Below are 22163 nucleotides of genomic sequence, written 5' to 3' on the forward strand. Positions count from 1 at the left end.
TCTACCCCTCAGCCAGTATTTAAAGGACAGTTCTTATAGCTAGCCTTGAAGTTTTGGGTATGGGGGAAGAATATTCTCTCGGAAGTCAGGGCAAACCTTTGTTTTCTAATATGATTTCCAAAACAAAAAAGAAATAATTGTTTAAAATAGTTTAGACCGAACGGCATTAGAAACCAACAGAGCTCTCCATTGCTGGGAGACTATGTCCAAATGATGTAGGGCTTTTTGAAACTATTATTTCACACCAAATGTATAATTAAAAGGCAGAAGGTTATCCAGGGTGTCCTTTAGAAGTGGCTCGGTGTAGCTGACACACTCACACGTGTTTAGAAATATGTTTATAAAACAAAACCCCACAAGGTTGGTACGTTTATAAATATTTATTGTAAAAATCCAATTATTAAAAATAAATACTTTTTTTTCAAACACACAAAGTAAAATCCCTTCATAACTGTGCGATGGAGAAAACCATGAATTAGAAGACGTCTGAAAAGAGATACAATATTCCAACATTTTAAACCCTTTTATCGAGTGACTTTTGAAGATGCATTTGTGTCTGGAATACTCACAATCATTGAGAACATTTTATTCTTCTAGAAATATGCCAAGAGACAGGATCTTGAATTAATAACCAAGCACCCAATTCCCTGCAGTTTGACTCTGTGTTTTCTCAGGCAAACTCCCATTTAAATCAATGGGCCCGAGAAGAAGAGCAGGCGTGGGCTTTCAAAGCCTTGTAGGGCAACTAAAATAAAAGTACACTGATGAGTTACAACTTCAGGGGATTCTTTTTACAAACATAGCATTTAATGATCTCAAATGTAAAACTCCTACATAAGCCTTCATTAGGGCACCGTTTAACTGCACACTGTAATGTTTATAAAATGAAGATACACAGAGATGCAATTTGACTATCTTCACACTCATTGACAATAAAACATGGAAACATATGGAAGCCATCTCCTTGAATGCGTAACAATTTCAGTACATTGCAGTATATACATGCTTAATAGGTATCCGAATGTTAAAATTATCAAAGCCTTTTCTCTGAAGTGTATCCATTATACAGGAAAGAAAACATGTGTTGGTTACAGACGGGTGCTAATGCAACCCTCCATTGCCGCTTTTTCACCAGGATTGGAGTCTGGGCAGCAAACGGGGAGGAGTAATTTATTGGACAGAAAAGTTCAGAAGATAAAATGCAGAAGTGGAGACTGTTTCAGCCCGTGGAGCAGAGAGGAGACCGGCTCCATCGGCCTGCACGGGGCTCCACGAGGACACATGCACTGGCATATGGAGGCTACACGGAGCACTGGCTTTTTTGGCAGTTTCTGTCTCCTTCGAGCCCCTGAAGTTACCTTTTAAAAGTTTGATTTTATCTCTTTAGAAACGGTCTCGAGCTAACGGGCAGGGTGAGTTTGACAGAGAGGAGAACAAATCGCTGACAAAGACCCTTTTACGTTTCATCAGCGTTGTTAGGACGACAAGCAGGAATTTCTCAGATAATAACTCCCACTTCAAAGATTTCTCAGCTCAATAGAAATTGGACCATCCTTTTTATTCAGCCACAAGGGCTGGCACTAAAGACGACTCAACTGTTTGAATTTTTTTCCCCGTGTTTATTTTTCCCCTATTCACTGGGGTACTTGGATAAAATAAACAACAAGACAATTACTGCAACGTGGACTTCTAACTTTCCTGGACCATCACCCAGCGCCCATGGCCTCGGCCAGCCGGGTGTCAAGTTCTTCCTCCCTCCAGGCGCTTACCACTTTCCAAACCTGCCCCTGTCGCGAGGGGAGGGGACTTTTGCCACCGATCTCTTCCCTGTTTGTTTTGAACGGTGCCTTAAGCTGACTCTTAAATGCCCCCAGTCCATTAGGCTGAGAAAGCCCCAGTGTCCCTTTAATTTCCTAACTTCTCATTTGTGAGGGAGGAGGAAAAAATCCTTCTTGGGCACTATCGATTCGGGGTGTCTCATCCTTCGGAGTCTGCTCCGGTTAGGAGGGAAGTTGGTGCTAACCTCGAGGATGGACGGGTCAGTAGCGAGAAGCCCCTCCTTTGGGGGAAGAATCGCAAGGCGAGAGTGCTAGAGCAAAGCCCACCTTAGGGTGAAGGCAAACAAAACCTTTGTGAAAGTGTAGGAGGGGGAGGATGTATATCTCTGACGAAGAGCAGATTGACTGTATTAAGCTAGCATGAAACCAAAGGTCAGTGCAAATGTATCTTAATAGACTGTCTCAAATGGAGTGTGCCTCCTTTGAAGGCCGCTTGCTATTGCCCTGCTCATTACCATAGCGATCCTAACGTGGCATGTTGATGCACCATAAAACTCACACTTTCAACCCCAAAATCAGACCCTTTGAACAACCCAAGCTTGATTAGACCTTTCTCCTTTTCTTTTCCCCCTTAAAAACCATTTCCTTGCCTTTAGAAACTCGCCATCAAATCCCAAACGCATTCTCTGATCACGGCAGAGAGCAGAAACAAAAGTGAGCTGACGCGCCGGTTCAGGCGGGCCTTTTCTTCCTGCCATTCTTATCCATTTTGATTATGATCTGGAACAAGTGCCTATTCGCGTGGGTTTTGTTTACCGGAAATTAAATGAAAATGATTTAGTTCGCGTCAAACAAAAATATATACTTGTATACACAAGAAAAAGGGCCTGTTAGACGTAAATATTATGTCCTTGATGAAAAGACTGGACGGGCTCCAGACTTCGCCTTTCACTATTTAAGTATGACTTGCCTATTGCCATAGAAATCCTAACTTACCATGAAGATTCACCGTTGCGAAGAAATACTTCTTTGTGCGAGCTTTCTTTGATGTCTAAGGCATAAGAATCAGGCTTTCAGCTGCGTCTGTCTAGATTACCTTGAGAGCACCGAGGTAGACATCTGTAACAAGCACATGAAAAATTAAAGGTGATTAGCTTGCACATCCAAACACTTCGGTAAATAAAGAAATAGAGAAATAAACAGATCTCTAGACAAGATGGAAACCCCCTCTCCCCTCGCTGATCGCTTCCCTACCTTTTAATTTCCACGGGATAAGTTTCATGGTTTGAACAGTCAGTGGGGAACAATCGTGCTATGTGCTGCTGCTATTTTTTTATGTGACTAGAACATGCATTAAGTAGACCTCGCCTTCTGGATGGGGCTGGGTCATCATTATTTGCGTTGCCAACTACACTAGCAAGAGGAGATTAAACAAAAGTTGCCCATCTTTTAATAGGACGACGTGAAATCACTAGGTAGTAGTTCTTTTGTCCAAAAAAATGAATAACTGTGCGGCGGAAGGAAGGTGACTGGGCTGCTGTTCTTTCACAACTGTCCGGATAATTTTTCCTGGGGTCATACGACATTAACCCTGGTTACCTGACTGAACCGATCATTACTTAGGGTTTTTTGCACAGGATAGGAAAGAAACAGTCCTCGCAGGCACGCGGGCTGCATGGAGCCTGCCTGGGGAACCGCTCCCAGCGCAACTCGCTGCTTATTTGCCTTTCCTACGTGGTATTTTTAAACATCATTAAGTCATTAAAATTATACCAATCGGGCATTTTCAGGTTTCCCAGCAGGGTTCGCCCCCATCTCCTCCCCTCCCCGCCCACGATTATTTTTATTTTTTTTTCCTAGGAGTGAATCATGCCAGGTTGGGGACATGCAAGTTTTAGGATCTTAGCTACGAGGAACATTCTAAAGCCTGTTTGCTTTTGCTCTTACAATATTTATTGTCTCATATATATATATATATATATATATATATATATATATATATAAATTTTTTTACAGGACAAACATTGTGCGCTTTAGACAAGACCAGCACCGAGTTTACATGATTCATTCAGAGAAATTGACAACTCACAAGTCCTTTCGGACAGTTCCAGCCCTTGTGGATTCAGCACAATGACGTCACCGATAACAGCGCTCCCCTCCCCCCACCCACGTACATGGTTTTTCTTCCTCCACCTCTAAGAAATCACAAGAACCCACAATTCAACAGGAATGACACTGGGGGGGGAGGGTTGAAATATGTTTATGTATTAAAAGTCATTACTAGTGTAAACTAAAATGGACAATAAATCATGAAGCAGCCCTTGGGCATTTTTTTTTATTAGTGATAACCTGGAGGGGAAAATATAGGTAGATACTGCACCAGGGAGAAGTAATGAGATTCTTTACAGAAACGTCCAGCGAACTGGTTAATTAATCAAAGAATTTAATTGATCCATCTTATACAATTCGGTAGCAAATAATAGTTGATATTTAGAGAGATAGAGAGAGGAAGGAAGGAAGGAAGGAAGGAAGGAAGGAAGGAAGGAAGGAAGGAAGGAAGGAAGGAAGGAAAACCACAGGCACGCACAGCAAATCGTGGGCTAAGGAAACACTCTAGCACAAGGTACCAAGGAGAACAAAACCTGTCCAGCTAGAAATCCGCGTGGCAACACTTTGGTTCTTTGATACAAAAGACGGTTAAGATGATGAGCTTGTAAACAGAGTCGCAGGAGACGGCCGGAGGTGTGTGGGCAATGCGGGGAGGATGCGGGAGCAACGAGGACCAACGGAAGTTGCCTTCACGTGTGCTGGGGACCGTGGACACAGTTCGAAACATGGAAGGGCTGAATCTATGTTACAAGGGGTCTTCTGGCCCGTGGCCGTGTGCCCGCGCGGAGCCTCTGTCCCCTGCTCCCCCCCTTAGCGAGGCTTCCCCTGGAGTGGCCTGGCCAGCCTCTGTGCACTGCTCCCGCCTGGCAAAGGGACCAGGGGCAGGCCAAGCAGGCGCGGGGAGATCCGGACAGCGGAGCGGGCGAAGCCCTTTCTCAGTGGTGTGCGCGCTTAGCAACTGGGCCTGGGCTCACAGTTCGTGCAAGAGGCCTCTCCCGGGCCCGGAGACGGAGAGTTACTGGGAGGAGTCGGGATGGCGCTGGCCCCCGCGCTCTGACACACGTACCATTCGCTCAGGTTCGCGGCGCTTTGCGAGGACGCCGCGGGCTCGGCGTGCGAACAGGAGGCGGGCGGCTCCCGGCCGGAGTCCGAGGAGGGAGACACGAGGGACGGGGTGGAGGACTCGTAGCCCGAGCTCGGCGGAGGGGACTTGCAGTGCACTTTCATGTGCTTCCTCAGGGAGCTGGGGTGCGTGTAGGACTTGTCACAGCCTCTCACTTTGCAGTTGTACGGTTTGTCGCTGGTGTGCACGTGAGAGTGCTTCTTCCTGTCACTGCTGTTGGCGAAGCGTCTGTCACAGCCCTCGAATTCACATTTGAATGGCTTTTCCCCTGGAAGAATGCAATTAACGAGGACAGACATTAGTAAACTGGGTGCGGGGGGAGGGGAGAGGGGGGTCCTCAGGGCTTTAAAACATGCAGTCCCTCCGCGTGCCCCCGGGACGGAGAGCTCTCCTCTGGCCCTTCCGCCGGGACCCCCCATTCCGCCGCAAACAGCAGGACAGGAGCACCCGCGCGGACCCGGCCTGCAGCCCGCCCGGGCTCGCACAGCGCCTGCACGTTGCGCTCGGGCCGGTGCCTTTGTTTTTTCCACGCGCCCCTGTCTCCCAGCAGCACGTCACAATGGGGCCCTTACGTGCACATTGGCTCCCCCCCCCCCGACACGCACAGCACCGGTCACGCGCGCCGCATCACGCACCTCCCCTCCCCGCACCGCACCGCACCAGGCACAATACACCCGCCACGCACCCTCTCCGCTGCTGCCTCCTGCACAATGGCTCACGCACAACCGTGCACAATCACACGCGGTCACACGCACCGCGTTGTCGCCCCAGCGGCCCTATCTCCCTTATTGAACGCTAGTCATTTCCCCTTCCCCTAAATTGTTGCTTAAAGTGAGGTTTGTGCACAGGACAAAGAAGCCGGACAACTTAAAGCCCAAGTACGCACTACAAGTGACCGGTGTGTGCTTTGTGTGGCAGGGGTCAGTGGCGCTGTGGCAGGAGTGGTCAAGGATTTGTGCCTGGGAACGTTTATACATTAAATACATCTCTCACACTCCCAGAGGTGCGTCTTATTCATAACCTTGCTCAGTCACATCTGATACGGCGTATTCTTGTATTGATTACAATTGTATCTCAGACATACGACTGATTTTTCCCCCCACTTGCTGCAACCGCACGTTATCTCGAGATGTTTAAAGACCGGAGTCCTCTTAAAAGCACATTGATTGTGAGATGTTAAAGGATGCAGTCTCAGTGAGAGAGTGACTAGGCCAATGCCTGCTGCTGCTGCTGCTGCTGCTGCTGCTGCTGCTGCTGTTGTTGTTAGGGTAAGAACCTTACACCATTTTAACATAACCAGTAATGAAGGAGATGTAAATCGGGTCTCGTTTCGGTGGTGATATGTGAGATCAAACATTACAAAAATAAATCGCATTGCTTGAGTCGTGAGAGGGGACACCTACAATTCTCTACAAGAATGTACTGCGTAATACATAGGGTGCTCATTTCAAGACAATTGCAGTATTAAATGATATTCGGAGCTCTAACTGATCACATAAATCCGCAAAACACGCGTGCAAAGGAGCACGACCCTTCTGCTATCCGAGCTGCGGGAATATTATTTTTAAGATTCAGTAGTACATAGTATCAGTGTGCAAAGGCGACTGAACTTATTTGGATTTGATGTGCAAACAAAAGCCACTGTGTGCACCATAATGGCGCACTTGGTCAAAAGAATGTAGCATGTTTATATATGTTGATTTTTTTTTTCCTTTGCAGTTTGCAATTACTAATTTCGGAGCGAGGCAACCTTTATTACATTTATTTTGAATATAGAGCGGTCCTTTAATAAATTAATGCATGCTAAATATTTAATGCAAATGTACTTGAAAAAGGTGGGCGGGGAAAAAAAAGTCCTGGCTCCATATTTAAACTAAGTCCCTTTCAGTGTAATAATCAATGACAGTTTCTCCCGTACTGTAGCGCTAACGTTTAAATAGAAAACAGGCAAATACCTGGCAAAATTCACACTCGTTCAAAAAAAAAAAATCAGATCACTTACAAAACGGTGCAGCTCAGGTCCTGCAACAAAATAGCCTCGATAAATGTAGGTGTAGGAACCTAAGGATAGTTTCTAGATAGTCTAATGACAGTTTCACGTAAGGAAACAGTTTGACCTTCAGCATCTACGTTGAGACAACAAATCAAGGATATTAGTGTAGTACAAGCAAGCAGTAAGTTAGGAGACCCCTGGGAAAGCCATCCTCGTAAACCTGGGTTTGTGCAAAGCGAGTTGTATTCAGGTAAAAGGGGCTGCGGCAGATCTCATTTCTCCGGAGCTAAGAAATGCACAAGTTCGCTGAACCCCTGTGATCCAGCGGGTGGAAAACCCCTCCACTCAGTCCGCTATCAGCTCGGGTTGAAAACAGAAGGCACATTTTCTCAGTTGCCTGGCTCGCATTCTTTGAGCGCCTCGATAACTAGGAGCAAGCCGAGGAATGTGCAATGGTCCCTGGTAGAAAGCAGGGTTTCCTGCCTGCAAATATTTATCCTTTAAGAAAAAAGAGGATCTTTGGACTGTTCTTCCTTTGTAAGCCCAAATGTAAAAAGTTACCACGGCTCTGGAAAAGCGGAGAGTGGAAACCGCCATTTTAAAACCACACTTGTAGCTGTGCAAAACTGCTCAGTGAAATTCAACTTGGAGATTGTAGCCTAATCCCCCAACTCCGCGAGTGGATTAAGGTATTTACAAAATTCTCAGGGGGAGGAGGGGAGCATAACACCGTGAATGCTGGCTTTGGAAACTAGAAGCAGGAAGATATGTTGTAGTGCTGGGAAAAGCCCTTCCCATCCCAGACTTTTCACCATTGTTCCTGGCAAGCTTGAAGAAGAAAGTGAATCCCTGCCAGCCCTGCCTGTTCCGTATCTTTGTGAATTAATGACTATAATTTAATCTCGAAAATTCTCAAATCGCAAGAAATCCACTCACTTCCCCTGTTTCCCAGCCTCAGAGAAACGAAAAGTCATTAATATTTGAGGAGGCAATTATTTTCCTGTTGAATCTAGAACTGTCTTCATGAATAATTTGTAGCAAGTTCTATTACGATTTCAGAAACATTTTGTTTTTGACAACTTATGGGTGTTTAATAGAAACGGTAGAACCGTAAAGGCCCTGCAGGAGTTTTCACAATGCAGCAATTAATCACTGGGAAAGTTAAAGTGAAAAGTACATACGTACGAAATGATGTTTAATAAACCCAAACCCACGATTCCTGTCATGCCCTGAACCTGCTTCTCTGATGTAGGTCAATTTCACCAAGAATTTAACCATTTTCTGCTTCACAGACTTCAAACAGTGAGGCCGTTAAAGAGCAGTAAAAGTTTGTTTACTTAAGAAAAACACTGTCATTAAGGGACAACTCTCCTGTTTAATGGGTCTACCTGTTCTGAGCCAGCCCGAAGATGCCTTAGACACCATGATTCTTCCGTGGGCTTTCCTGTTTTACTCCAAAAAAAGAGGATCGAAGGCATATTGGTCTCATTAAACCTCAGTGCATAGATGTATAAATAAGCTGTTCGCACAACCCTGCCAAATGCTACTTCGTAATCGGGATAAAGTGGCTCTGCTATATTTAGAATATATCGACACAAAATTAGCCCATGTCGCTTGCCTACTATACCACGGAGAGCTGCATCGTAAAATGTAGCTCCACTCGGGTCAAGGCGAAGACCGAGCATGGGGGAGGGGGAGTTTTATAAACTGGAGGGCGAAAAAAATCGCTTGGCTGTAAGCAGATCCTACAATAGGATTATGTAGTTTCCCTAGCAGTGCATAAGGCTGTACAGGGGAGGGAGGGGGAGAGGGGTGGAAAACCCTATGCTGGAACAGATTTAATTTTCCAAAAAGGGCTTATTCCTTATCTTCTCCCTCAGAAAAAAAGTCAGCGCTCGAGACTACAAACACCGGCTGCTAAACTAATTAATACAACTTCACAGGCTGCTCCTGGAAGTGTGAAAACTTTCTACGTGCAATTTCATTAATTATAGATGCTTTTCTGGCCGGAAGAGTTCAAGCATAGCTTTGCAAAATCTTCCAGGGAGTTACTTTCCTTTCTGTTAACTAGAACTAACAGATGTTTCTGACACGTCCCAATCTCACTTAACAGTTCTGCAAATGACATTTTAAAATGTGCAGGCCGAAACATTACCAGGTTTGGGGTTTCTTTTTCCTCCGTAGAATCAAAACCCCGTATTTGCAGCGGCACGAAGTGGTTAAGATGGTAATGCTCATTTAAAATGTCAGTGTAATTCAGATCAAACATTTGAAACTCCATCTGACCAAAACAGAACTGTTGAACGGAAAGGTCGCAGCTGTGTTATTCTCACAATGTTAGAGGCAGCAGCATATCGGCAACATCAGTCAAAACTGACTAGACAAGTTGTAACTTCCATTGTTCACTTTTAATTTGCCAGCTTGCATAACCATTGCATTCCCCCCCTCCAACTACTTTTAAACTACCGGGGAAAAATTCCTCGCCTTAGTGTCTACAAAGAAACAGCCTCTAATTTACAATATTTACACAGACAGATATGCACACACGTTACAGAGGTCTGCATTAACTTCTAAAACGTACATCCATTACTTTTGAGGTGCATTTTTTTTCAAATCGGGAAAAAAGCAAACAAGGCTGAGAATGTATTTTAAAGAATAATTTGGCGTGCATTCACTAACAACGCGAGCAACACACTTCTTAAACAGGATGCTGAATAAAATAGAGAAAGTAAGGAGAGCTTTCCATACTGACCTGTGTGAGTTCTTTTGTGTATTTTGAGATTCTCTGATCTGGCAAACACTTTCCCACAGCCTGGGAACGGGCAAGGGAAGGGCTTTTCACCTGTGTGGACTCGGATGTGATTTACAAGTTTATATTTGGCCTTGAAAGGCTTCCCTTCTCGCGGACACTCTTCCCAGAAACAGATGTGATTGGACTGCTCGGGTCCTCCAACGTGCTCCACGGTGACATGAGTCACCAGCTCGTGCATCGTGCTGAAAGTTTTCGAGCATAATTTTTTGGGAGCCTGGTCCAACTCAATCCACTTACAGATGAGTTCCTGTTTGATGGGCTGCCTCATGTAACGGAAGAAGGCGCCGGGGCCGTGATGTGGAGCCAAATTCACGTTCAGATTCATGCCACCGTAGCTATGAAGCGAAGAAGCAGCAAAAGGATCTGTCCTGGAGGCTGGTACTTGAGTGAAATGTTCAGACCTGGCGTACATTTCTCCAGGTAACCCCAGTCTTATCTGTCCGTTTAGATGGCCACCTGGAGCTGCATGGGAAGGCTGCTCATGGAGTCCAGTGAACAGAGAATGATTCCCAGCTTCTGAGTGGTGGTGACCATGGTGTCCGGGGTAGCTACCTGTTGTTGAGACAAACAGTCCGTGGTGAGAACTTGTAGCAGTGTGCTGCTCAGTTAGCCCTGGCATGACTGGGGCTGTCAGATCTCTGCGTATAAAAAAGTCCCTACCTGCTGGAATAGCCTGGGCTGTGTGAGAAACTGGGTAAGGGACTGTTGTTGACTGCGCCGGGCCAAATGCTCCTGTTTGACTAGAGACCACCTCAGCTTGGCCTGCCAGAGGACGATGGTGGTGGTGGTGCTGGTGGTGGGGATGAGGATGAGGGGCAGGGCTGAGTTTAAGGGCCGCGGGGTGATGATGATGATGATGAGGTGGAGGATGATGGCGGTGGTGATGGTGCCCCATGTGTTCTGACCGGAATGGACTCGGCCCTAGGCGCGATTCCGCGGCGTACTCCCCAGGGTGCGTGGGAGCCATGGCGTGGGGATGCCCGGCGAAGCCCGGGAAGCCTGTCATGCTCTGAGGGGGGTGATGATGATGATGGTGGTGGTGGTGGTGGTGATGAGCCCCTGCCAAGTCTACTAATCTCAGCGCCGTGTTCCGTTTGGAGAGTGCAGCAGGGTCCATCACTGGGCTCCCCAAAGCATCCACGCTCATTAGCTTCTAATTCTAAAAAGTCACCTGACAGCGGGGAGGAGAGAGAGGGAGAGAGAAAGGGAGAGAGGGAGAGAGAGAGGCACAAACTTTTTTTCAAAGTTTTCCAAGTCTGGTTCCCGGTTGCGGGGCTGGGCGGGGGAGGGGGTTGCTTTGCTTGCTTGCTTTTTTGTTTTGGGTTTTTTTTTTTTCTTCCTTTTTTTCTTGTACTTTCCCATTATTTATTTGTTTTTCCTCCTCGCCCCCCCTCCCCCCCAGATGCCTACGTGGAATCCCATAGGCTTGAGAAGCAGCAGCAGGACGCTGGGAGGCTACTGAATAGATTCATGGACACGGCTCCAGCCCGGAGAGCGAAACAATCACGGAGCCCTGCCATTGGCCGCCGCCTGGAGGGTGACGTCACCGATGACAGGTCCCGCTGAAGCCTGAAAGGGGTTATCGGGCTGTGTTTGTGGGAAGGGGGCGGAACTGCGCATGCGCCTGGCCCGGGGGTTTACCCCCCCCCCCCCCCAGCTCCCAATCTGGTGCTGCTGCGCCCCCCGGCCGGCCGGCCGCACTGCAGAGTGCTGCCCGGGGCGCGGCCGGGGCTCCCGGGGAAGCCGAGGCCCCTCCGCAGCGTCGCGGGCGGCGTCTGCTCGGACCCTGCAGCGCCCTCCTCGGCGCGGGGCGCCCCGTGCTGCACTGGCCCCGCCAATCCCGGGACGCAGCGCGGGGGGCTGTGCTGGTCCCGCCTGGCCTCGCCTCCCGGAGCGCGGCTGCCCCTCAGCGTCCCTCTCCCGCCTGCGCGGCCGGGGCTGGAAGCCAGGAGCATGGAGCCAAGCGGCCGCATCCAGCCCCGGCTCCCTTAGGAGCCCCCCGCCCTCCTGACCCTGCTTCCTTACAGCCCCACGCGTCCCCGCGAGCAGGGGAGGGGGCAGGGCCCCTCCCGCACTGGGCGAGAGCAGCGGCCTCGGGGCTGGGCGGGGCGGGGCGGCGCGGGGCGGGCGCGCGGGGCCCGGGAAGAGCTGCGGTTTCCTGACACTTGTTGACAGCCCCGGTCTTTCTGCTGCAAAAGGAGCAGGCGAGCGGTAGCGCGGTGCCGCGGCTCGGGGCCAGGCGCTCTGGCGAGTGCAGTCCTTGCACGCGCCCCTGGCGGGAGCCGAGCCCCGGCGGCAGGGCTGGGAGCAGGGCTCTCCTCGCCGCCTGCGAGAGAAACCGCTCGGCGCAGCCTGACTCTAGTGGTTAACCCAGAAGAGGGAGTCTCTCGCTTTCTCTCTCTCTCTCTCTCTCTCTCGTTCAGGATGGTGCAGCCTAACACCCTTGGGCTCCAGATACGCGCGAAAACACACATAAAAACCCCTATATTTTTTACGCTTCTTAGCAGAGGAACAATACACTGGTTATGGGATTTATGTGGGTAATGACGGACGCCTAGTGTAAGCTATCTGGCTTTGCGCGTTCAGGCCTTACAAGCCGAGTAAAGCCGAGAGATTCCGCACAGAAGAAAAAATCTGCTTACGTTTTGAGCTCTGGTTTTAAAAAACAAAAAGTGAAGGAAGACCCGCGTCGAGAAAGGATAACACAAGTGTAAACACCCGCCAACAGTGTTATAGCAAAATGCAAATCCGGTCACAAACATGATTCCATCCATCAGTAAACAGAGCTATTAAAACAAAGCAACGCTTATTTATATAATTGTCTATGGCGACTTTATCCTATTTATCCAGACGTGAAGTCAGAACTCCGAAATGCAATTTCCTGGGACTTTAAAAAGGTTTAGACGCATCATTTTGCATTTCCATTAAAGTTTAACAGTACCTGGCTAAAGCTACAATCGATCAATTTTATGTTAAGTAGTAAAACAAGAAGTCGTTTGGCATTTTAATACCTAAATCGAGTTATTCTCATAACCGAGGCTCCGAGCAAATGATGCGTGCTCGTAACTTTGAAGTGTACACTATATATATGGCACATTTTTATTACTCTTTTGCATAGCCAGGATTGGCTATAGTTGGGTGTTCTGGTTACATGGCTGGCTTGGCCTATTTGTTCCTTAATGTAAAGCCAATATTTAGCTAGAGAATTTAGATCAGTTATTGTGTAAATCTTTCTGGGTGAAGATGATGAAAAGTGACAAATGATGCAATTAGTTTCCCTCCTTATATAACATATTTAGGCCAGCATTTTAAACCCCACACCGGCCCTGGGGTTCACCATATCTGAACTTCCCAGTCTATTCTCAGTCGCCACTGGTTGGGACATGCCCGAGTCCTGGCCACCTTGACCGGAGGGCACGAAAGAGACAGACGTTAGAAATTAGGAATTTGTTACTTACAAAGACACTGAGTGTGACTTCCCAATAAAGCTGTTTCCTCATCCCTACTTAAAACACTTCATCTCTACATACTCGTTATCCATTAATCCTGACACTTCTCAGTCAAGGGAGAAAACATCTGGAACAGTTTATCAATTAGAAATGTTATCACCAGTTTGCCTAAGCTAATTTAAAATATTGTGATGGTTTCTTGTCAAACGCTAATGGCTCTATTTGGCCCTTCCTTAAGGGACTTTCTCTCTCTCCTGCTCGCTTTGAAATAAATGAAAAAGTGGCCCTCGGTGTCTCTCATTATAGTAGGTGAAGTTGGCATTTTTCTCTCCTAGAATTTGTTGTGTACTTCGGAGGCGTCTCCGTGTGTGTGCAGGAGAGGGAGGGGGAGAAGAGCCGCGCGCATGACTTCAGGAAGGCGGAGAATTAGAAAAGAGGAGGGAGGACCTGGCCAAAACCAGCAAAGTTACACATTTCTTGTAGAATGTTTTGAAAACTTGCACGCCTGTTCATGAAGCCCTTTGACACTTGGAGCTTGTCTGACCAGCACTCCAATGATCACTTAGGTCCCATTAATCATGGCCTCAAGATGAGCCAACGTTTTGCCAGATAAAGCCTGGGCGAGTTCTTAAACGCCTCCCTTGTCAACAGCAGATACTGTAGGGCCCCTCTGCCCATGTATCTGTTTATAATGTAAACCACTTCTGCCATTGCAGGGGACTTCCTCTTCTGTCCGAGCGCTGGAGCTCATGGACTGCCTTTCAAGAGGGTCTGCCGGGATAAGCATGACCGCGGAATTCTGGGTTATGTGCTGCCCCAGAGAGATCACAAGATGTGGGGGGACCAGGGCAGTGTTTTTGCTGGCTGGGGGCTGTTTATAAAAGGGGACTGGCACGTGAAGAGCCATACTGCTGCTTTCCTCCCATCTCCTTAGGGCCAAGGCCTCCGAGGGTTTGCAGTGAGAGCTGGGGCTTCGGAAGTGGCAAGAGCAGGAATCAGCCCTCGGAGGCTGAGTAGGGAGTTTCCCCTCTACTTACCAGGGGTCTAAGCCGGACTCCCTCCTGGCTTGCAAGAATGCAATGGAAAATTAACGTCTGCAGATGCAGTGGTCGCAGAATCTTTTTGTAGTAAAACCAGAGACTCAACCTTCCCACTGGATTCTGATCAAAACACGAATAAGCTGATTTACCACGAGGCCAGAGGGGTAGGAGGCAGCGAACGCTTAACCTGCCGCAGAAGGAGATAGGGGCAGTTTTGCAGTCTTAAGACAAATAGGATCCGGAATAAAGACCCTGGTGTGCGTTTGGGGGTGCAGAAGCCACCCGGCTCCGAACCCCGAGAGCAGTACGTTGGGAGTCAGCTGTGGACAAGAGCATTAAATTTTTCTTTTAGACTTATGCTAACTGTAGGAAAAAAAAAAATCCACGGGCAGAAGAATATATTTGCTAACGTATTACAAATACGTGCCCATAGGCCCCGCGCCTCACCATCTACAGGAAAAGCAGATTGAGTTAACATTTGTAACCATAAGCAGCCGAGGCATTTTAGCTTTCTTAATCTCGTTTAGAATCAATGTAGCTTCAGTTTTCTATACAATCAGGGTAAGGGTGGGAGCTGAACTCCCCTCCCCCCGCAAAAAACCTGATCTCATCCCACACATTAAACTAACCATGTCTACCTGCCGTGGCTATGCGGGATCTTAAATAAACTATCCACTAGTTTGCAAAAAAACCCACGGATCTAAGCCACAATATTTCCACTACTTGCACAACAGATGTACATCACTCTATTTCAGTTTAATCTTAGTGTAAACGTACGCGAACAGCAAAGCATTAACTAGGAAATGTAACTGTATTCTCCATGCATAATAACATCTCCCTCGTGTGTTTGCCAGCTTCACCACGTAAAATACTGGACATTGGGACTGTGATATCTAAATTAGGGCCGAATTCTCCTCATACATACACTACTTGCAACCGCGTGGAGTTTCCCTCGTCCTGTTCAGTGGGACTTGTCCGGCTGCATTTGGACGCAGACTCTGTCCTGTGGTTTTTTGTTAAGTCATCCACATTTCTCTAGACGATTCAATTCTCTATTCAGTAGCTAGGAACTTTTGAGTTGCCTCTATGAATTATACTGTGACAGAAATAAGAGTAGGGAACTAGGATGCTCATATAACAGATTTAAAAGATAACCTTTACATTTCAAATCTCAGGCTCGAGCAGGTCAATAAGGATTATTCGTGATCTTGAAAATCCTAACTGCAGTGTTTACTATGGAAATGGGAAGGTCAAGAATGCAAGCACAGTTTACAAAAAAAAGGCACCATAATCTATCCTTTAACCATCAACCTCGCTTTTGGCTACACATATAAGTAGGCTGAGCCTGAAGAGGAAGGAATCTGTTTGAAATAGCATTAAAACTAGCAACCTATTCAAATGGCATTGACCTGTAGCTATAATTGCAACAAAATAATATTTTGATGCACCGCCAGAATAAACACTGAGAACTGTTGCTTAGAGAGAAGTTTTAGGTATTTTTTCCTAGAAAAAAAAAGGAAAGATGGGGATTTAATCAAATTAGGTTCTTTCTCTGCTGCTATTTAATTTTGCCCCGTTAGTCAGATAAGTTTCCTTCGGGGTTCTAGAATAAAGGGAAAGTCAGAAGTCAAACCAGTAAGTGATGGCACTTTGTTTTCTCGCTCTTTAGGAACCAGGGGTACCCAAGATAAACCAAATCATATGCTTATTTTAAATAGAATATTCCATTCAAGACCTCAAGATTAAGGTATTCCTGTCAGATAAAATGTCAGTCACTAACTACTTAGACACCACATTGTGGAAGCTTGGTAGCCACCACATTGTGAAAGCCTGGTATCCCTGGTAAAGATGATACATATCATGTAAACCCCATCAACAAGATCAAAGTCTTCTTCTTTAATAGGATCCAATACATGTCAAACCTCATTCCAATCAAATCGTCCGTAAATGAATTCAAGATGAATATGTCATAGAATAATGTGACAGTGCAATCACATAGGGTCAGGGGTTGTTGTTTCAATGAGAGAGTCGTCAAATATTAATTCTAGAACCTCCAAATGAATAGGCATTGAGCGGGATTAAGCAGCTGCTGGTGGGGCGTTGTGTCACTGATTTGTGTTTATGCAAGTACGTTAACCACTAAGCTGAAAAAAATATTGTCTCCTTTGAACTTCAAGAAAGACATATTTTAACTTACTTGACTTTTCCAGGATGTTTCTGTAAAGTCGTTTTCTTTTCCTCATTACAAGGGAAGTCTTGGGTCTCATTTCTTGACTTTGTTCCTGTTTGGGGAGAGGGGTGGAAAGTTAAGAGTAAAACAATTTTCCTGAGTTATTAAATGATGAGAAGGGATATGATTCGAGAATCATGCAACGAGATAGTAAAAAAGAAAAAAGAATGAACCCATCTAAAGCTTGTTGAACTCCTTTCCAAAACTGAAGAGAAAAATGGAGCTTCCCCCTCCCCGCCAAAAAGAAGCTTGCACGTATTTTATAGAGTAATGGAGTTTCCATGGTTGATTGGGGGGGGGGGGGGAATTATGAAAGGACATCTTTTCATCTCTGCTTTGATCTGGCATTCACCTTCTGGCAGTGTGTTGTAAGGCGAATTTCTACCAACTTGAATATATTGTTTACAGACCTCTCCCTCCTAAAATTAAATTTCGTACTGCTTGCAACACACCAACCTGAGATGCTGTCGCAGTTTTTAATCATATTTCATCAACATAGATTAACATTACAAAGCTGACACTCTTGGCTGTGGATATCAACTTGCTCTCTGTACCAGACACACCATTCTCCCTGATGAAGATGGTACTCTTTGGTGCCTTCGGATATATTCCTTTTAGCACTAGGAAACACGAGGTCTGCCTGCAGACTTGATTTTTATTGAAATATTTTAATCCGATTTTTTAAAAATTAAGCACCAGCTGATTTTTTTTATATACAAAAAAAGAGCGGAATCTGAGATCAATCTGTGTATATGGGGTTTTTTCTTTTGTCCTCCAGGAATTTACAAATATAAATACCAGATTTGTTAATTATGACCCCTCATAAAAATATAATGAATATATGCTCACATTCTCTTAAAATAATTTGACATGCACTTCAGCATTTTTACCACCATGACGGAAAATTTGTAAGAGAGTAGAGAAGTATGTATCTACTTACGAAACTTAATATAACACGTCTAAACTTTGACAAACGTTGATTATTTAGATAGATCAACAATATCTTCTTTACCTAGACTATTATTTTACATTTTTAACTTGTTAATTTTTAAGATTGTGGATGCCGTAATAATTTTTAAGATTGTGGATGCCGGGCATGCATAAAACGTCAAGTTTAACTTGTTGAAACCTGAAAAAAATCCCAGTGTCGTATTTAGAATTGTAAATGATCGTCAGGTGACAAAAGCGAAGGTGAAGGACTCTGTCTGGAAAGAAGTCTTGGGTATAGGGCACTGGTCAAATCTCTCATGCCTCTGTCACGTAAATAGTCCTCCTGCCTGAGGAAGGAGAGTTTCTGCGGGACAACACTAACCTTTCCAGAGCTCTCCATCCACATGGATCCTTCCTAAAGCTAGCAGGCAGCAACAGTGAAGACCCAGTGCTAATCTAATAGATGCTCAAGCGATGGCGAAATGTGAGCAACAATTTTTACTCTTGCGCGAACCTGTTCAGTACCTGGAAGACAACGGGTGAACGTGAAAGGTGCTTCTGTGTGTGGGTGGTGTTTGCCCCTAGAAAACTTTGACTTCTGCTGCAGGTCAAAGGTGCTGACCCTCCAGGTCCGCACACAACCCAGTGAGCGAGGAAGCGAATGTTGTTGGCACCACGACCCGGGCTGCTCGGGCTTGGGGCGGCTGCAGCTGCCCCGGCGCGTCCCTGGGCCCCAGGTGAAAGGCGGGCTCCCCGCATGTGATCCCTGCCTTGTCTCTCCAGTCGCAGGTAGGACCAGCATCAAGGATACTGCTCCCGAGCCCCGTTACTGCCCAGGTCAGCCCGTACTTTCCGCACCCCGTCAGGGAAGTGGGAGAAGGTTTATGGTTTGCCTTGAAGCTAGGCTCTATTTTTTCTTTAAATAAAGTTCACCTGTAAGGCTCAGGACAGCCACAAGCCCCGGCTGCTGCACTCTCCCCTGGAGCCACAGGCTTGTTATTTCACGGGCATTCAAGCCTCGCTGTAAAGGGGGGAGATTGTCCACGCCGCTCTGGCTGCGCGGCGAGTGGGAGCTGGGGGCTGCTTGGTCTCCTTGTGCGTGTCCCCGGGATGCCCCGAAGCTCTCGCCTTCTCGCGGCTTCGCCTGCGGGCCTGTGCGGTCTGCCCCAGCCCCGGAGCATGTGCGGGACACACGCTACTCGCCGGAGCGTGGTGCTGGTGCAGGGCACGCCTGCCTGGGGGCGCTTGCACTTGGCGGCGGCTCGACGGCTGGAGCAGGGCAGTGGCCGAGCCCCCGGCCCTGGGGCCGCCGCCGGCCGAGCTAGCGAGCCCCCTGCTTGTCCGCTGCCGCGGTGCTGGGGGCAGTTAACCCGTGAAGCGCCTCTCGGGAAGGAAAGCAGCTTCGCGGGACGGATCCCCGAGACCAACCCCCCGGCGGCCCCGGGTGGCAGCGTGCTGCAGCCCCGGGCAGAGATGCTCTGCTCTGTTGTGGAACCCCCTCCGCCTCCCGCGGGCGCAGCGACGCGTGGCCCCGAGCCCCTGCCCTGGTGGCGCCCCTGGCCCGGGTCTTTGCCCGCGCCTCGGGGGAGGGCTGGAGGGAGGGGGCAGCACTGGGTGCCTGTGCCCCGGTCCCAGTGGGGCGGAGACACCCTGGGCCGTCCCAGTGGGGGCGGAGAAGCCGCTGCCCCCGGGGGTGCGCACAGCCCGTGCCCCTCCCTGCCCCCTCGGCAGACTGGGGGGATGTCGCTGCTCTGGCGGAGCGACGGCTGAGGAGCCCCTTCCCCTTGGCGCAGGGGAGCACAGCCCTGGGGCAGACGCGGCCCCTTCCCTCTGTGAGGGGAGGCAGGGGCGAAGGGCACAGGACCCCTCGAGGGGAAGCCGCCCTGCTCCACAGCCTCCTTGCCTACCCCAGCAGGTGGCCAGCCCTCTCCCAGCCAAGGTGCGCCAAGCCTTCCCCACGTGGGGGGCCGGGATGCCAAGCCACTTTCTCAGAGCGGGCATGGGCTCCCTGCCCCCTCGTCTTGGGGTGCCAGGCCCCCTTCCCTGTTAGCCAGGGGGTGCCAAGGACCCAGGCAGGCTGGGGGGGAGCGGGTGCTAGGTCCCTCTCTGCCCGCCGGTGCCCCCCGCCCCCCGCACTCACTTACCCCACTCGACCTGTTGAAGATGCTCCCTCAGTTCTGCCCATCATTTCTGAACTGACAAAAAGGAGGGGGTAGGAACTAAAACCCACCACCTCTCTGGCGGTTCCAGCGAGGCGGTCATCCTTCATTTCTTCTTTTCTGGCTTTCTGGAAGCAGTTGGGGAATGTATGATGAAGCAGAAATGAGCCGTCAGGATGATATTTTAATGGCTTATGTGTCACGTTGGTGCATGTGGCTTTGAACTGGAGCAGCTTTCGTTCCCTGCAGAGCGCGCGCCGCAAATCCCACTTGATAACTTCTACAACCCACAACTTTTTTTTTTTTCACATCCCCTGTTACTCTGTAGACTTAGACGCGCTGCCTAAAAATATCCTCTCGCCAGCCTTCCTCCTAGATTGCCCACAGGTTGCAGAGGAGTGGGTTCCCCCTGCATTTTGGAGGGAGTCTAAGAGTGGACAATCGAGTTTATTGCACTCCCGGTGTCACTGCCTTGTAGGTTTCTCATTATTAGGGTGTGAGAACCTTGCACTTTACCCTGGTATTTTTAGCAGGAGGCATAAATAGTAATATAACATCCAGTAAAAGATAGGCAAGCACTCACTGACCTCCCCCCACACACACCCACACCCACCATGCATAGTTTATACCTGTTGCTCTAAGATATTGTAATTGTATTTTTTTCACGCTTGCTTCACAAAACAGGCTAAAAATGTAGCCCCAGCTACATTTATTCATAATGAGTAGGAGTAATCATTCGACAAGGCTGCACTGAAAATCATCTTCACCTATTAAAGAGATGCAAACTGCTCAGCTAGCTAATATACAGCGATACATTTATTAATGCATTTTGAAAGTTGTTATTTTGTAATCGCACTTTATCCCCTTTAAAAAAGGCAGTTCTATATCCCCTTTAAAAAAAAGGAAGTCCTAAAATGAGAAATATTCAGGCGATCCCATGTCCGATTCACCAGTACCTGAGATGGTGATTGTTTCCACATGCCTTTCATTTGAAAGGATGAGCTAAAAGTTTCTTTCTTTAGGAAGAAGAGTTTGAAGGGATAAGATTTACTTGCGAATAAACCAAGTGGAGGGCTAAAAAAAGGGAAAATTGAAGGATTCCGACTCTTAGCTAGCTTTTTGTGTTTTCGTTAGCAGAAAATAATTAGACCTAATAAATATTCAGCCTACTGAGTAAATAAATAGCCTGCAGGGTTGGTTTTTTTTTTTAATATTCTCAGTAAAAGGCAAATCTGGTATGTTTTTTTAAAAGCCGGAGCACCATTTAAAATAATGTGAAAATGTTACTTAGCTTAATTGATTGAGTCACAAAGATTTTCTTCTTTTAAGTGCTATACTTATACCTTTCAACAATCATTTTACTATATAGTCAATGGCTCTTTGTAGCAAGAACAAAAAGGAACTATCCGCAGTTTTTCAATAGACTTTGAGCTGGGGAAAGACAGGTTAATCGAGGGTTGCATCTAGAAAACAACCAAGTGTTGTATGTTTGCACTGAATCCAAATGTCTGCATTTTCCTAACTAAATCAAAGGGAGTGTTATTTCTTTTTCTGCTCACTCATCTGAAGGTAAGTAAATTTTCTCTGGCGATCAAAAGCTTGGTCAGCAACAAAGACACCGCCTGCTTTTTCCACCGTCCTGGTGTGGCAAGTTGAGGAATTTCAATAACTGTGACAAGGGTGACTGATTTGTGAACTAGAAAAGGTTTGAATGTCAGAAAATTTACATTGCTCCGATCTATCGAGGATTTTAAATAAATTTTACCCTCCCCCCACCACCACCACCAAAAAAAGAAAAAAAAGTAGAAAAAAGAAAGTACCCGGGAGTTTCATGCAGCAGAGAGGAAACAAAGTAGCTTTGAGAAATTTACAGTTTTTTTTTTACCTGAATGAAAGGGATCTCGTGGAAAAAAAGGAAAAAAAAAAAAAAAAAGAAGGGGTGAGGGGAAGGGAAAAAACAAACCACAATAACAAAAAGGGGGGAAACAACAACAACAGAAACTAGAAAGTTAAGAGCTCTCACCCACCTGCGTTTTGATGGGTGCAGAAAACAAGATTTATTTCAGAAAACTGATGGAGGGCTAGAGTCAGTTACCCCGAGAAATCACGCTTGTTGTTTAAAGGTAAAATCAAACGCAATCGGCATATGCTCTGGAGAGCTGCAGTTTGAAACAAGGAGAAAACACAACTTCAAAAGAAGCCAGGCACAAAAGGGCTTCCCTTTTCACACCCTAAAAAGTTGCTCAGGGTGGTTAAAAATTCTTGATCTCCAGGCAATCATCATTACCATCATTAAGAGTATGATTGTGAAGAGAGGGGGGAAAAATAACAGTAATAATATGGATCAGGTTTTTGGAGCGCGCGCGCGTGCACACACACAAAAAGATGCGTTTGAAATATTTTCGTGCAAAAAAAATTTGGCTTTATAAAAAAAAAAAGTTGCTACTCCTGGAAGCCCTGTTTGTCAAAAGGGATGTCAACGCGCTGCACAATACCTGGGATTGATGAGCCGGGCGGGCCAATCAGGAGCGAGAGGAGGC

At 47.2% G+C, this 22163-nt stretch overlaps 1 protein-coding gene and 1 non-coding gene across 3 annotated transcripts; both read right to left on the minus strand.

Annotated features, from left to right (window-relative positions):
* Positions 1 to 365: 365 nt before the first annotated feature.
* ZIC4 (Zic family member 4) lies at positions 366 to 11090 on the minus strand. Of its 2 annotated transcripts, XM_059731016.1 has the most exons (3): positions 9756 to 11090; positions 4954 to 5278; positions 366 to 2897 (listed from the first exon to the last, which is right to left on the minus strand). In XM_059731016.1, coding segments are annotated over exons 1-3 (1533 nt in total). In that variant the 5' UTR covers positions 10963 to 11090; the 3' UTR covers positions 366 to 2896. The 2 variants fall into 2 exon arrangements, with proteins under 2 accessions (XP_059586999.1, XP_059586998.1); XM_059731015.1 differs by lacking the exon at positions 366 to 2897 and having other exon boundaries at positions 3920 to 5278.
* Positions 11091 to 16388: 5298 nt separating this feature from the next.
* On the minus strand, positions 16389 to 19748 carry LOC102558599 (uncharacterized). The gene is made up of 3 exons (XR_009463460.1): positions 19609 to 19748; positions 17847 to 17989; positions 16389 to 16586 (listed from the first exon to the last, which is right to left on the minus strand). It is a non-coding gene; the product is annotated as an uncharacterized LOC102558599 (transcript).
* Positions 19749 to 22163: the final 2415 nt, after the last annotated feature.

Source organism: Alligator mississippiensis, chromosome 7, assembly GCF_030867095.1.
Source record: "Alligator mississippiensis isolate rAllMis1 chromosome 7, rAllMis1, whole genome shotgun sequence".
Classification (NCBI taxonomy): Eukaryota; Metazoa; Chordata; order Crocodylia; family Alligatoridae; genus Alligator; species Alligator mississippiensis.